General features: G+C 59.5%; 1 protein-coding gene across 3 annotated transcripts in view; it reads right to left on the minus strand.

The window, feature by feature from the left end:
• Window positions 1-14302, minus strand: part of ST3GAL1 (ST3 beta-galactoside alpha-2,3-sialyltransferase 1) — a 75401-nt gene that overhangs the window by 8615 nt on the left and 52484 nt on the right. For all 3 annotated transcript variants that reach the window (XM_079134733.1, XM_079134734.1, XM_079134735.1), the window contains exon 3: window positions 2710-3590. In XM_079134733.1, the coding sequence (XP_078990859.1) occupies window positions 2710-3015 (306 nt within the window). In that variant the 5' untranslated portion in view covers window positions 3016-3590. The remainder of the gene's footprint in view (window positions 1-2709; window positions 3591-14302) is intronic.

Genomic DNA, 14302 nt, shown 5'->3' on the forward strand with positions numbered 1-14302 from the left:
GTCACAGGTGGGAAGCGTGGCCTTCGCGGTGGAGGTGAAGATGTGCCGCAGATTCAGTGGAGACTGGCCCAGCGCCTGCATGACCACACCAGCTGCCCTCACTCTGTCGGGACCAAAACTGGCCACAGCGAGGGAGGGGAGAGACCTCAGGCCAGGAGAAGGTCACACGCAGCAAAGATGGAAAGAAGACAGGGCGGGAATCACTGCGGGTCCGTCTCCACCGTGCCTCGTTCCTGGATGCCTGCCCATCCCCTGCAGCAAGGTGTGGCCCACAACACTTCAGGAATGGGGGTCTGTTCCGGCTCTAAGGTCAGCTGGCGAGAGCGTCCGTGCAGACCAGGGAGAACCTGGAGGAAACCTGGGGACCAGTGTCCTAGATCTCGCCCATGTGGGACAGAAGGGGCGGGTCACTCATCCCTGATGTCCCTGGGAGGGATATTCTGGCTCTCTCTGTCCTTTGCAAATGCAGTGGAAGTACCACAGGCTACTAATACAAATATAGGAGGGAGCGTTAAGCGGTTCCAATGCCTCGTCCCTTAGCTGCCCCACCGGTTTCCAAGTATGCATACAGTCACGGTCACAGTCACAGAGGAGGCGTGTCACTCCGAGGGCACCAAAAGGAGCAGGCGTCTGTCTCCCTGCAGGTGCGCCCGGGCCTCCGAGCCCGACCTTGCACTGGGCCTGTGGCATCTGTCCCACCTGCAGGCAAGGTGGCCAGTGGCCCTGTCACTCAAACCGTGAAGCAAGGTCAAAGTCGGGCCCCTGCCCTGACCCTTCTCAGCTGAGCACTCCTCCTTCTCCAGACACTGAGTCCCCGAGAAGGCAAAGGCCTGCCTGTCCTGCTCTTTGCCACATCCCCAGAGCCCTGCACAGGTCAGCAGCTGGGCTTTGGATATGGCCCAGGGTTGGAGCCTTCTGAGGCCCACAGGAGGTTTCCACCCATGTCAAGGGGACCGTGAGCTCCTCCGTGCAGGGCTTCCTTACAGAATATGCCGCGCGGGCCGCTCTGCCCACAGCCCAGCCGCACCCAGGCTCCTGCGCTTAGCAGGGCACGTGAGGGCGTCCGAGCTCCTGAAGGGTCCCAGGCACAGGTGGCTGCCTCCCCAGGAAAAGCCCGCATTCCCGCACTCTCTCGCACCCCAGCCTGACACACAGGCTGACCCTGCTGCCTGCAGTGGCCTCACTCCAGACGCCACGAGGACAACCTCTCCGGGCGCTTCCCGGCCAGTTGCTCCTCCTCCGGCTTCCACCAGAAGCCTCTCCCCTGGCAGCTTCCTGCTCCACATCCTCCAGCCAGGTTGGGTACTGACTCCGCACTTCTCTCCCTGCACAATGTCTCTGGCACCTGCAGATACTGGTGCTGCTACAGACGGTGTCGATGAATGGGGCACAAATGGATATTTCTTGCTTCCCCTCAATCTGTGTTCTATTTATAACCAGAACGACCTTTCCGGTGACAAGAGGAGATCTAAGCTTGGCTGGGTGGGATCTCGCGGTGGCTTCCTGCCGCACTTCTCTCGCAGTGGGTCTTCCCCTTCCCTGCCTCTGTTCTCTTAGCACCCCCCTCACGGCACCCCAGCCACACTGACTTCCTCCACCCCTCCTACACAGCCAGCCACCCCAGGACTCTTGCACTTGCCAGCCCCAGGACCTATAGCATGTTCTCTGGATCTTTCCATGCCTGGTGCCTTTTCTGCCTCTGGGTCTCAGCCTCAGAGATGTCCCCAACAACCCCATTTACAGAGGCCCCTTCCACACTCCTCAAGGTCACACATGTTGTCCAGCCTTCCTGAGAGCATTTCCTTCCAAAGCTACCTTGTCCACACGTGGCCCTCCAGACTCATGGGTTCTGCATCCACGGATTCACCAACAGTGGATAGAAAACATTTGAAAACAACTGCATCGGTACCACACACGCACAGGGCAAACACTGCGCACTGCAGCACTGGCACGGCGTTCAGATGGCGTCAGGCACGGTAAGTCACCTCGGGACAGTCTGAAGTCACGGAGGATGTGAGCGGGTCACAGGCAAACACCACACATTTTACATGAGGGCCTCGAGCATCAGCGGGCTCAGTACTGAAGGGACCTGGAACCAACCCCGACCGACACGGAAGAACAACTGCATTTGATTTGCTTCTTAGCTCCATCACCTGCCAGAATAAAATTCCGTGGCAACGATCTTGCATCTTGATTGCACCCCCTGCAATGGTGACATAATGGCCCCCAAGCACATCCAGGGGACAGTCCCCGGGACCCAAGAATGTGACCAGGAAGGAGGGCCTGCAGGGGGAGCTGTGGGGATCTCTAGAGATCAGCCTGGCCTCAGGGTGAGCCCTGGCTCCAAGACGGGCGCCCTCACAGGAGGACAGAGACGGGGCACAAGCAAGCCCGGGAGAAGGCCCTCTGGCCGAGGCGGAGACGGGGCAGTTCCGCTGCCAGTGCAGGGACAGCGTGCCCCAGGCTCTCCCACAGAGCCTCGGAGGAGCCAGCCTGCCGACATCTCCACCTCAGACTTCTGGCCTCCAGAAGGGAGGGAGGCCCTACTTCTCGGTTCTAGGTCTCCTGGTCCACGGCAGCTGCCACGGCAGCCCCAGGAGACCAGTGCCAGAGGACGTGCTCTGACTTAAAGGTGACAGGTGCCTGCAGGGCTGGCGTGTGGCCCCGCAAGCCCCCTGGCCCCAGCCCTGTGCCCGCGGCAGGTCTCACCAGCCACCACTGGTAGGTGTCCTCCTCCAGGAGTGCGTTCTGGGTGTTGAGCAGGGGCTGCGCCGTCTGGTTGAACCGCTGGTCGAACCAGGCCGAGAGGCCCTGCTGGCCAATGCAGTGGGTGCAGGCGCAGGGCCGGGACTTGAGCAGCTTCCTGAGGTTCTCTGAGAGCTCCAGGACCATGTGCTTGGGGAACCAGGCAGTGGGCACCGTGGTGTGCGAGTAGTTCAGGAAGAAGGAGGTGAGGAAGATGAGGAGCACCAGGAAGGTAAGCACTTTGAGGGTCCTCCTCCGCACGGTCACCATCTTCACGTCCACTGGGGCCTCCCGCGACGGGCGGGAGGAAACCCACCACACTGAGCAGAGACGCAGAGAAATCCTTGCGATGCAGGTGTGATCCGAGGGGAAGCTGGGGTACCCTGGGAGGCCTCGGGGGCTGCGAGGGCCAACTTCACCCCTAGGGAGACGCAGCCGCCCCTGTGCCCTGGACGTGCCCAGGCGGTGCAGAGCACATTCCTGGAGGACCCGCTCACTGGCCTGCAATTTGTCTTTTAGGAAATAACGTGGCCTGTTCTTCTACGATCCCAAGTGAGCTGGTAATGTCTCTTGATGAAGTTTTAATTACATGTAATAACAGTGATTTCCTTTCCCAACCAGAGGGGCTCAGGGCTACTTAATCTCTGCAACAGTCCAGGGACCCTCGGGGTGAGACCTGGAAGGGAGGGGCTGGGCTCCGGATGCAGGGACCCCGTCCTGGCTGCCCTGCTCCAGGGTGCGTGGTTTCCGACGATCCTTAACGAGAGCGTGGTCTCCGCATGCTGCCGTCAACAGGGATGTGCCAGTTTAGCAGCTGTCTTGAAAGCACAGAGGCTGTCCGTCATCTGCACAGAAAAGGAGGAAGACAGAAAGATGACATCCTGTGACCTCGCTGTCCTGCATGACCCTGACGGATTCTGTGGTTGTCCCTCTGCGTGCGGCCAACCCGGGGGCTATGGGTGACTGGTGTGCCCTCCTGAGCCCAGAGTGTGTCACGTCTATCTACAAGGCTGCCAAGGCCCCAGGCTGCCATGCCTCCCACCGCCAGAAGCCAGGACCGGGAAGCACTTGGCGCAAGCCTGCGGGTCATGGGCTCAGGCAGTGCACTGCACCCAGGATCCCAAACATGTCAGCCGCCCTCCTCTACTTTATTTTCTTCTGGAGTCTGATTTTCAGCAGCAGCAGCAAGAATCACAGGAAAAATGTTACATTAGTGCACAGTCCAGGCCTCTACCTACCACAACTGGGCCTCCAAAGGCCACAGTCAAGCTCTGCTAGAGCAGCGTGTGACCTCAGGAAAGTCATTCAACCTTCCTGGCCCTCAGTTTCTTCTTCCGTAAAATGGGACCACAACCCCACTTACACAAAGTTTATGAGACAAGACGAATGCTGTATGCGGAGCTCATCTACCGAGGAACTGCTGGCTTCAGGGCTGCTTTCTCAGTATCTGGTGTGTGGATGTTCTCCACGTCTCGTCAGGGACAACAGGAGGCTGTGTCCGTGTGTATCTCAGGCCTCAAAGTGCACCCCAGCTAGACGCCAGTTTTCCTTTGTGTCTCGGAGGAAACTGAGACTCCAAGATGGTAAATGACTCTCCCAGGTTCACAAGGTCACAGGGAGAGGAGGACCCCAGGAATGTAGAAAGGAAGGGCAACATAAGGCCTGGCAAAAAAGCACAGACCAAGAGGCAGAAGAGTGATTCTCCCCAGGCTCTACCGCCATGCACTGTGTGACTGTGGACGGGTGACCTACACTCTCTGAATCTCTCAACAGGAAAACAGGGCTGACGGTGACTCTGCCCAAGCCCCAGGCCTTCTACCCATCGAGGCTGCCCACGGATCCAATTCACTCACTACATATTTGTTGGTCCCCACGCCATTCCAGGCCCTGGCTGGGTGTTCGGAATGCGTGATCGAAGGCCCTGAGGCAGCAACAGGCCCAGGGCCCTCAGGAGCGTGAGCAGCAGGGCAGCAGGCTGGAGGAGAGTGTGTCAGGCTGTGGAGGCCACAGTGGAGACCAGGTCATCTCTGAGTGACAAGGACCCTGGCATGGGTCAGAGCAAAGGGGTGACGTGGTCTCATGACATCTGTCTCCATAATGAGCAGGGCCCAAGTTGTCCTTGCGGGCCCGAGTGCCGGGCAGAGAGGAGCACCTTAACAGAAGGCGGTGACCAAGAGGGTGCTCCGCGGAGTTGAGGCCCCAGGCCCAGCTGGGCGCGGAGACCGGCTCTCGGGGTGGGCGAGCGCTGGGGAGGAGGGCGAGGTGGCAGGAGCTCCCAGAGGCGTCCGGGCTGCCGTCGGCTTCACAGTGGACAGTGGCGTACCCTCTCTCGCCCTGGGCCCCGGGTAGGAGGGCGGCCGGGAGGAACGCCAGCCCTGGCTCCCATCAGAGACCCAGGCCAAGACCTGCAGAAGCCGAGAGCGCGGAGGGCCAGCGCGCCTCCCACCCAGGAAGGAGGTGGGCACGGCCCTCTCTGCCCCAGAGTGGCCACCAGCCACCCGTCACCTACTGGAATCCCCGCAGGCCGTGGGGCCTGTGCTCCTGACAGGCCACCAGCACAGTGGGGCAGGTGCCAGCACCTGGTGGGACTCAGGAGTCAGCGTCTCTCCTGGGCCAGGAGGAGGGCCCAGGTGAGGACCGGCGCCCCGCCCACAGCGGGGAGCCGGGGACAATTAGCAGGGACAAAGAGAACAGCGTGGAGCTCCTGAGCCCCAGATGAAGAACAGCAGGGGACTTGGTGCTTAATGAGCACCTGGGAGCTGCGGAGTCACCCGGAGAAGCCCGCAGCCCTCCAAATGCCCGGGGCCCCGCTGCAGCGCAGGACTGCCCCAGGGCAGGGCACGGCCTGCTGGCACCGCTGGTGCATCTACCAGAGGGCGGCCCCGATGACGCCGTGGCCCTCGCTGGCCTGGGCGGGCTGGGCGGCCATCGCGCTCTCCTGACATGGGAGATGACCCAGAGGAGGCAGGAGGCTGCGGACAGGGAAGGCGGAACAGCCAGGCCCCATCCCGCCTCTGGGCCCCCACGGTCGCGTCGGTCACTCCTGTCCCCGGCTCTTTCTTCCTCACCATTTCCTGCTCGTTTCTTGCCTCTCCCACCCTGCGGGTCCTCCTGCCCTCTGCACCTGGTCTGCTGGAGTTACACACTCAGCTCTTCACCCAGGTGTATTTTTCTGCGTTCAGAACATCTCTCTGATCATTGTTGATGGCTCCTGGTTCTCTGGTGCCCTCTCCGTCTTGTCTGTTTTTTAGCAAGTATTGTTCACAGCTGTCTTCAAAGTCCACATCTGGTGCCCTCAGGTAGCCGGTCATCTGCGGCCCCTCTGTGCCTCTCTCTGGGCACCCGGCCCTGCTGCAAGCCAAGCCTGGCTGCTGTGGACATCGGGGTGGAGGCTGGGGAGGGGCGGTCTCCTGGTGGCGGACGGACCCAGAGCACTGTGCTCCCGTCGGGGTGGGCCTTCCCTCCTGGGGCACCTGGCATGGTCCTGGTCACTGTTCCCAGGGCACAGGTTCCTCAGAGGCCAGTCAGGGCGTCATAGGCAGACCTTCCTGGCGGTCCTTCTCTCAGGTCTCTGTCCCCTGTGCCGTGAGATGCCCCCCCCCCACGGTGGCTTGTCAGCGTCTCTGCTGCTCCTTCTTGTGTGGCTCTTAAAACTCTGAACCCAGGCAAGAGGACACGAAGACACCGCGACAGAAAGAACAGGGCGCAGCCTGAGCATTCCTTCTGTGTGGCCCTCCACTCCAGGCTCCTGGTCCCTGGAACGTGGCTGTCCTGAGCCCTCATCTCCTTTCCATCGGTTTTAGTTTCTCGGCTTCTGTGGTTTAATGCAGCTTCTGCTGCTGTAGCCTGACATGGAAGCCACACTGTCCATCCTTTGCTCCTGTCTTCTTGGGACCTGGAGTGGCGTCTATGTGTTAAGGGTCTGGACAATTCAGAGGGTGGGGGTGGAGGGACCCTGGAGGTGCCCAGAGTCTCTCCTTCCACCAGCCGTGAGCTGACAGTGGGAAAGCCCAGCAGATCAACAGGCTGTGAAGTGGCCACTGTGTGTGGCCTCTGTGGCCACCACCTCCCTGTCCCCAAGGTCCGGCTCTAGCAGCTTTCCCTGTGTATCGGAGTGTCCTCCACACACACACCAGTTCCACACCCAGCCCAGGTGACTTCTTGGTCCCTTCTGGGTTCTAGATGCTGTGAGCCTCTGGTCACTGAAAATCAGATCTTCCCAGGTCCTGACCTTGTAGGGTGCTGGCTGGCTGGCTGGCTTCACATGGTGGCCCAGGGTGCATGGATTGAGGTTGGTCAGCGGAAGGAAGAACATTGTTTCCAATCCGCTCTCCAGCCCTAGCCTTGTCACTGGACACTTGGAACCCGTCAACTGTATCTGCATGAAGAATTTGTCAATGGATGTATTTGTTGAAATAAAAAATGTCACATTCAGACTCAAGTTCAATTCCCCAACTCTCTTCTTTCCTGCTGTGTGCCACAGGTCAGGCACTTCACCTCTCTGGTCCTTGGTTTCTAAGTCTACACAATGTGGCTCATAATGCTCACCTGGACCTGCTGCAGGACAAAATGATGCACACAAGGAGCAGCTCAGCTTTGGGTGCAAAGTAGGTACACGATGCAGGTCAATCTGCACTTACTACTGCCAGAGTTACACGAAAGACCGCGTGAAGCCAGGCACCCACGAATGCAAACCAGGCTGTTGCCAACAGGCTGCTTCTGACCCCAGGATGAGTTGCTTCCATTGCTCGGGGCTCTGGACCCCGGCCCTTCACAGATTTCGGCATCAGGGGCCAGGGCCGCCCAGGACTGCAGGGAAGGGGTTGTAAGGCACGGCGGGACCAGGGCTCCCAGGACCTGATGCTCAGCAGCAGACGCGCCTCAGGACCGGGTGCGGCTGACCTGGGGCAGTGGGGCCGTGCGCCCCACCCGAGTCTGAGGTCCCCCGGCCCGTCACTCCAGTTTTCCACTCCTGGATCGCTCTGATCCCCTTCCAGCACGTGCTGCCCTCTGGAGCATATGGAATTTACTCCACCAGCACCAGCCGCGCCCTGGGAACTCAGCCGCCAGGGTCCGATGCAGCATGTGTGGCATTGTTCTTCACAGTCTGCAGAGTCACCGTCCCCATTTAAGGCCGCAGCAGTCCTGGGCACTGAGTGTTGAACAGAAGATGGGTTTGGGGAGCCAGACAGGCCTGGGTGCAAATGCTGTGCCAACTACTTCCATCCAAAGGGACCCTGGGTATGACAATCGACTCAGTGAGCCCAGCCTGCTCTTCAAGAAGGGGCAATTACATCTGCTCAAAGCATGTGTGAGGACTGAGCATTTAACATCTGCCAGCACGTGGTTACCTGCACCACCACCTCACAGATAAGGAAACCTGGGCCCGGGGGCAAGCAGCTGACTGAGTCCCTACACCAGGAGATGCAGAGAGGGCTGGACCCTGGTCTTTCCTGCCAAGGACAGTGTCTTCCAGATTTGGGGGTCAATGGCTGAATGTCTCTCCCTCCCTTCTTTCCTTCCTTCCTTTCCCATCCACTGAACATCTGCTCTGTGCTAAGCCTGGGTTTCCAGGAAGAAGGTGCTGGAAACCCAGTGTACCGTAGTCGAGTCCCTCGGGCCTCGGAGCTATTATGTAGGGTGTGCCTGATTTCTGCTGCATTTCTTCATTCAGAGAATCTGCCTAACGAGAAGCTGGCCCAGTGAGTCAGCGCTGGAGGCCGCTGCCCGGAAGCCGCACTGGGTGATGGAACCCAGCCCTGGCCCGGGCTCCTGCCACCTGTCCCTCCCCCTAGGCTCAGGAGTAACTTGGCCTTATGTTGCCGTCACTAGATGAACAAGCCTTCTCCTTGCTGATGTCCTTGGCTCTCTAGGCTCCCTAGCTGTCACACAGGGGGACCTCTGCGTTGGGAGATGTGCCGAACCTTTAAAGAGAACTCTAGGGACTCGTAGTTAAGATCCAAGGCCAGGGCAGGGGCTGAGGAGGTGCCAGTTCACACAGCACAGATTCTTATTTGGAGAGGTAACTGCCTGTGCCTTGACCCTCCCTGCCCAGAGCTCTTAGGGTGTCCCGCTTCTTGCTGCTGTGAGGCCCCCAGTGCGGGTCACTGTGTACTGGAGTGGGCCTCTTCCCCTAGCTCCTCCATGCTCCCTCCTGAGCTGCAGCGTTAGAAGCTTGGAAATGTAGTTTCCTGCTGGCAGGGCTCTTGATGCAGCAGCCAGCCAGGGACGGCTGGGTGGGCAGCAGGGGGGACCATCCTCCTGCCTGCATTGGTGGAGGTGGCGGGGAGCTGCTGTGCAGTCGTGCTGCCCACAGACTGGGAACTGGCCTCCAGACCCATCTGCCTCCATCTCAGTGCAGGGCCGTCTCGGTCTGTGCTGGCCTCCTGAAGCTTACTGACCCCAAGGTCCCAGGCTGCAGCAGTGTGCCCCAAATGTCAGAGGGCCCCACACCTGCAGACCCTCCAACAAATGTGCAGCATGGATGACTTGAAGTTTTTGCCTCGGTCTCTTCATCTAGAACGTGGGGATGGACTAGTCCCTGCCTCACAGAGTCCTGCAGAGAGGGAAATGAGTCCATGCAGGTCAGACGTTCAAGATGGCGTCCTGAGTGCAGAAGAGGGACACCACCCCTGCTCCCGTGGCAGCATCATAGTGTACACCGTGTGCTCAAGCTGCCCAGCCAGGGACCCACGAGGGTCTGCATGAACCCACCTAAGCCCCACCCACTCAGAGTCACCAGGGAAGGAGGCAGCTGCGCTCCCCTGGCTGAGCTGGTCCGGCACACCCACCCCCATGGAGCCCAGCTTCCCAGAAAATGCCATCATCTAAGAGAAACGGGCTGCTGTGAGGGGAGGCCTGGGAGGTGGCCCTGATCAACATGAGGCGGGTGAGTGGTGACAAGCTCCCCATCCCTGTGGGGCTGGGGGTGGCCATCTCCCCTTCCACAGCTCCCAAGTAAAGCCTGTCAGCAGCCTCCTCTTCCCTCAGCTCCCAGGAGAGAAGAGGACAGCCCTGCCCTGGGGCGGTGGCCAGGAGCCACCGTAGGACTTTAGGCAGTTGCTCCCCTCTGCTAATGGGACGGTGATCCCAGCGCAGGCTCGCCTGGGCTCACCGGAGGAACCATGTATCAGGTACTCCATCGGCCCTGAAGGCCATTTCAAAAGACCTACCCCTCTGCTCTGATGGAGTGGCTTAGAATCCGGAATATTAACAGACATCAGAATCAGCGCTGTCAGTCTCGGGGTGTGCCTCAAACAGCTCCCCACCCTGCGGAAGGAGGTTCAGTGTCCATGCCGTCAGGAATCTCTTAAGGACATTGTAGGTGATGGTGCTCATTTCTGTTCCTGTGACACCGGAGCTGTCCCAACCAGCGGAGCGGACAAGACTTCGTGCTGCCAGCATGAGCGCGGATCATGTCTGGTCCCGTTCAGGATGTGACACGTGGCAGCAACAAGCAGCCACCCGTTGGTGAAGTGCTGGCCACCTCGGCATCGCCGTCTCACATGAACCCACCGTGAGCTCAGGCCAACTGAAAGGCGGAGGCTGTTCTGCTGGCAGCCAATTCTACATCTCATGTTCACCAAGCATCTGGACGGCATTAGAGGCCACCTCGGTGACGTCCCGTACTGCCCTGGCATGTGGACTCTGACTGTCAGAGTCCAGGAAGCACCCACTGCCGTACTTCTCAGAATGGATCCCTGTCGTCAGGCAGTGTATGATGTATTAGCAGATGTCACCTGCCCTGGGTTCATCGTCCCTAGAGGGATCAGAACTGCATGTGCAGGAGCATGTGTGCGGACGCTGGGCTTGAGGAAGACGCACTCGGAAGGCCGGGGCCGGTGGGCCCCCCGCGCAAGGCATCGCCTGGCCATGCTCCTCCTCTGCAGTCTTCTCTTGCTCTCGTTGCTTCCTTCACTACGCACTGGGCACCTGCTGCCTCGCAGTTGCTCCGTCCAGTGTTGGTTGGCCAATGGCTAGGGAAAGGAGAGTGACCTCTGACCCCGCCCTCCTACAACAGCCTCACAGGGCTGGGGTGGAGGCTGGGGAAATGAAGGGATCACACAACAGACTTAGAAGGTCTGCAGTGGGTAGGTTGGATGTGTCCTCTCAGCTGGGCATGGTGCCCAGCGGCTCCGTCCAGCCACTCTGGACGTTGGTGGGAAGGTATGTAACAGATGTGCTCAACATGGACAGGCCAGTAAAGGAGACTTTCTCAGTCATGTTGGGGCTTCATCTACTCAGAACAAAACCTGCCTGGAGACTGACATGGCAGTCAGGTCCGGCCTGAGTTTCCACCCCTCCAGCCCACCCAGCAGATTCCTAACTGACCGCCCCTGAGACTGCGAGAGCCAGTTCCTTAAAACGAGGCCTTTTCCTCACGTCCACGCCATCGGCTCTGCCCCTGTGGAGACCCCGCTGATACGGCGGACCTCCCTACCATGCAGCAGAAGTGGGAGACGGCCGGTGGTTGTCCTGAGGCAAGAAGGGTGGGCCTGTCACTGGTGGCGAGGACAGGAGCCCCTCAGAAAGGGGCGGCTGCCAATGGCCGTCAGGAGAGCAGCTGAGTCCAAGAAAGCTAAGGAAAGGTGGAGGGGCCCAAGCCCCCTGGAGGAAGGATGGCAGGTGGCGCTGAGGGCACCAGGGCTGGGGCAACACCCCACGAGGGCAGGGCTCATCCTGGAAGTCAGGAGAAGTCCCGGGGGTCACCTGACTGGGCCCAGCGTGGCTGCTGGTAGCAAGGCAGTCAGGGTTGACAGAACGGCCCCTCCCACGGGGTCATCCTGTGCCTGGGGCTGCCTGCAGGGCTGACACGTGTGCCTCAGGCAGCCAGGGACCTCCCGGCTGGGGCAGCGAGCTGGGTGTCTTTGCTCTCCTCCAGATGGTCCTCTGCCTCCTCTGCCCAGGCTGACTTAGAGGCTGACCCTGTCAAGGGCTTCCAAGAGCCCAAGCATCCTGTTGGCTCTGGCCAGGGGGAAAGTGGCCAGGAGAATGGAGGGAGGGGACTGGACTGCACTGGGCAGGCTGATCATTGCCTGGTCCCTCCCTGTGGGGCAGTGGAGGGAAGATAGCCTCTTGCTTCTGTGAAGTGGTCCTATCCACACGTGGGCTCTGTCAAGGCTACCCATGAGTCTCTGTCTTCTTGTCCCTTGAGCTCAGACTGGACACCCCCCCCACTGTTTCCATCCCAGGAACCAAACCACACTGTGTTTCCTAGACCACAGTGAAACTTTGCAAATACCCTTCCACTAAAGTGCCCTCCTCTGCCCGCCTGGACCAGTACCATCTGCATCCGCCAGCCTGCTGACCAGTTCAGGTGGCCCAGGGTCCTGTTTGTTGCACATCTCCTAGGCCCACTGCTGCTGGGTGTCTCTGCAGACAGCACCCCTGGAGGGGTCTGCTCAGGTGAGTTGACTCCCCCTCCATGCTGGAGAACCAAGCTACTTTCAAGACGGCCCCAGGTGGCCTCCAGACCCCTGCCAGAGCTGACTCCTCTCTGCCTAAGATAGCCACTCTTTCTAGATTCTTCCCAAACCCCATTCCAACTGCTGCCGGGACTTTCATCAGCAAGCGTGGTCACCCAGGCACGTCACTGCTGTGGCCTGTGGCCAGGACAGAACCAGGGCTGTCCTGAAGCACGCAGGTGCCAGGTGCACCACATTCCTCCCTCAGGCTCCCTGTGACAGCCACCAGCCCCTCCAGAGCACCATCCACCATAACAACGCCCAAGACCAGCAGGAGCCACAGGAGCCCTGGCTGCTCCGGCTGGCTTCAGCCCCCACCTCCTCTTGGAGCGCACTGTGTGGATCCACCCTGTCATTCTAGAGCGCTCTTCCGGCTCCTGCTGGGCTGTCGGCAGGGATCCTCACTGTTGTTCTTGCAAAAACCCACAGGATGTCTCTAACCAGATCTGGGGCCCTTCCTTCTCCTGACCTCAGGGTCTGTTCTGCAGCCCCAACCATCTCATCTTGTTTGTGCCTGGCCTGCCATCTGGGCGGGCCAGCTAAGTCCTGGGTCTTTAGGCTGCTGCTCTTAGCTCTGCTTTGCAGCTCAGGAGGAAGCTGGGGGCTAAGAGGCCAGGCCTTCCCTTCCTAAGGCCACACAGCTCCTTAGGGACTGGCCAGGGCGTGAGCCAGGAAGATCAGGGCCTGGGGGGGTGGTGTGGCCAGACCCAGTAGCAGAGTAGGAGGTGGAGGCCTTGGGAATGCAGACCTGGGGCCGAGGAATGGGCAGTCCCAGCTGACTTGTGACTGCGAAATGCAGTGAACACAGAGGCAGAGGGGCCTGGATGGAAGGGAGGCACGCAGGACATTCCATGGGAATCTAACGGGCAGCCTGTCCCCATCGAGGTGACTGGAGAGGCCTATCCCTCTGGGGGTCTCGATTTCCCTACTCCCTCCTGCACCAACTCTAGCTCACATCCCTACCCCAATCAGTGTGGTTGGCTCTTCGTGCAATCCTTCCTCCTCTTACCGGGCTCCTCTTGCTTGTCCCCTTGCTGGGACCAGCGGAGGGAACAAACATTCCCTTGAAGCACACACAGAGGTTCAGAACGGGTGGTTGGGAGAAGCCTGGTCACCCAGGATTAGGACCATGTGAGGAGGCGCTGGCTGTGTTCTCACATGCCCAGCTGCACGGAAGGAATTTAGATCCACAGATCTGCTTATGCATGTGCATCGGGGGAGGTTAAATTTGGAGTCCCAAAGAGATCCCAGCAACATTAGAAGCAACAAACGTGGTCAGGAACTTAAAGGGTAGCAGTTGTGTGTGCCCAGAAGAGGTAAGGATTTTCCCCATCTGGGTGGTGCAGAAATCACCACAAGGCAAAGACACTTCAGCACTATGAACTGCCACACTGCTGGGCCTCCAGGTCTGTGGGACAGTTTAGAGAACTTTCGTAAACATGAGGGGCTGGTGTACTGCTTCCTGGGGGCTGAGATTTAGAAGCTGACAGGTGCTTTAGAAAGGGCCCTTTCTTCCTAGCCCTCTGCCATCCCATGGAAATACCTAAACTCTACTGATTTACAGGGGCATCCAGAAGGCTTCTAAAGGGGCTGGGAGCAACCTCTAGTAGTGTCCAGATTCAGGATGCAAACTGCAGTGGACCTGGCAGATAAAATGGAAATCGACCAGCATGAACCCTCTCCAGACACTAAGGGCTGGGAGGATGGTGTCACGGTGTTCAGTGGAGTCTCAGGATTCAGCTGCCCTGGCTCAGCCCCCTGGTGAAGGGTAGCTCTTGTGGGAAAGAGTCATTCATTTGCAGTGAGGGCCTCTTTTGAGCCCTGCACTAAGAAAGACACAAAATTTGCCCCTTGGCAAGGGATTTCTGGGCAAGTCCACAGGGAAGACTGGGATCCTGGGGGCTGGAGCAGATGGGCAAGCACTAGCCCTGCAGGGACAGGGGTTTTCAGAGCAACCGAGGTCAGACAGCCATGGGGAGGTGTACTGCAGGAAACAGCAAGGCAGCCTGCCAGCAGTCCAGGCCAGAGGCCAGTAATGACTGTGGGAGGCCCTACAGCCTGGAGTAGCCACAGCCGGGAGGCTTGGAGCCACA

The sequence above is a fragment of the Sciurus vulgaris genome (assembly GCF_902686455.1).
Source record: "Sciurus vulgaris genome assembly, chromosome: 1".
NCBI lineage: Eukaryota > Metazoa > Chordata > Mammalia > Rodentia > Sciuridae > Sciurus > Sciurus vulgaris.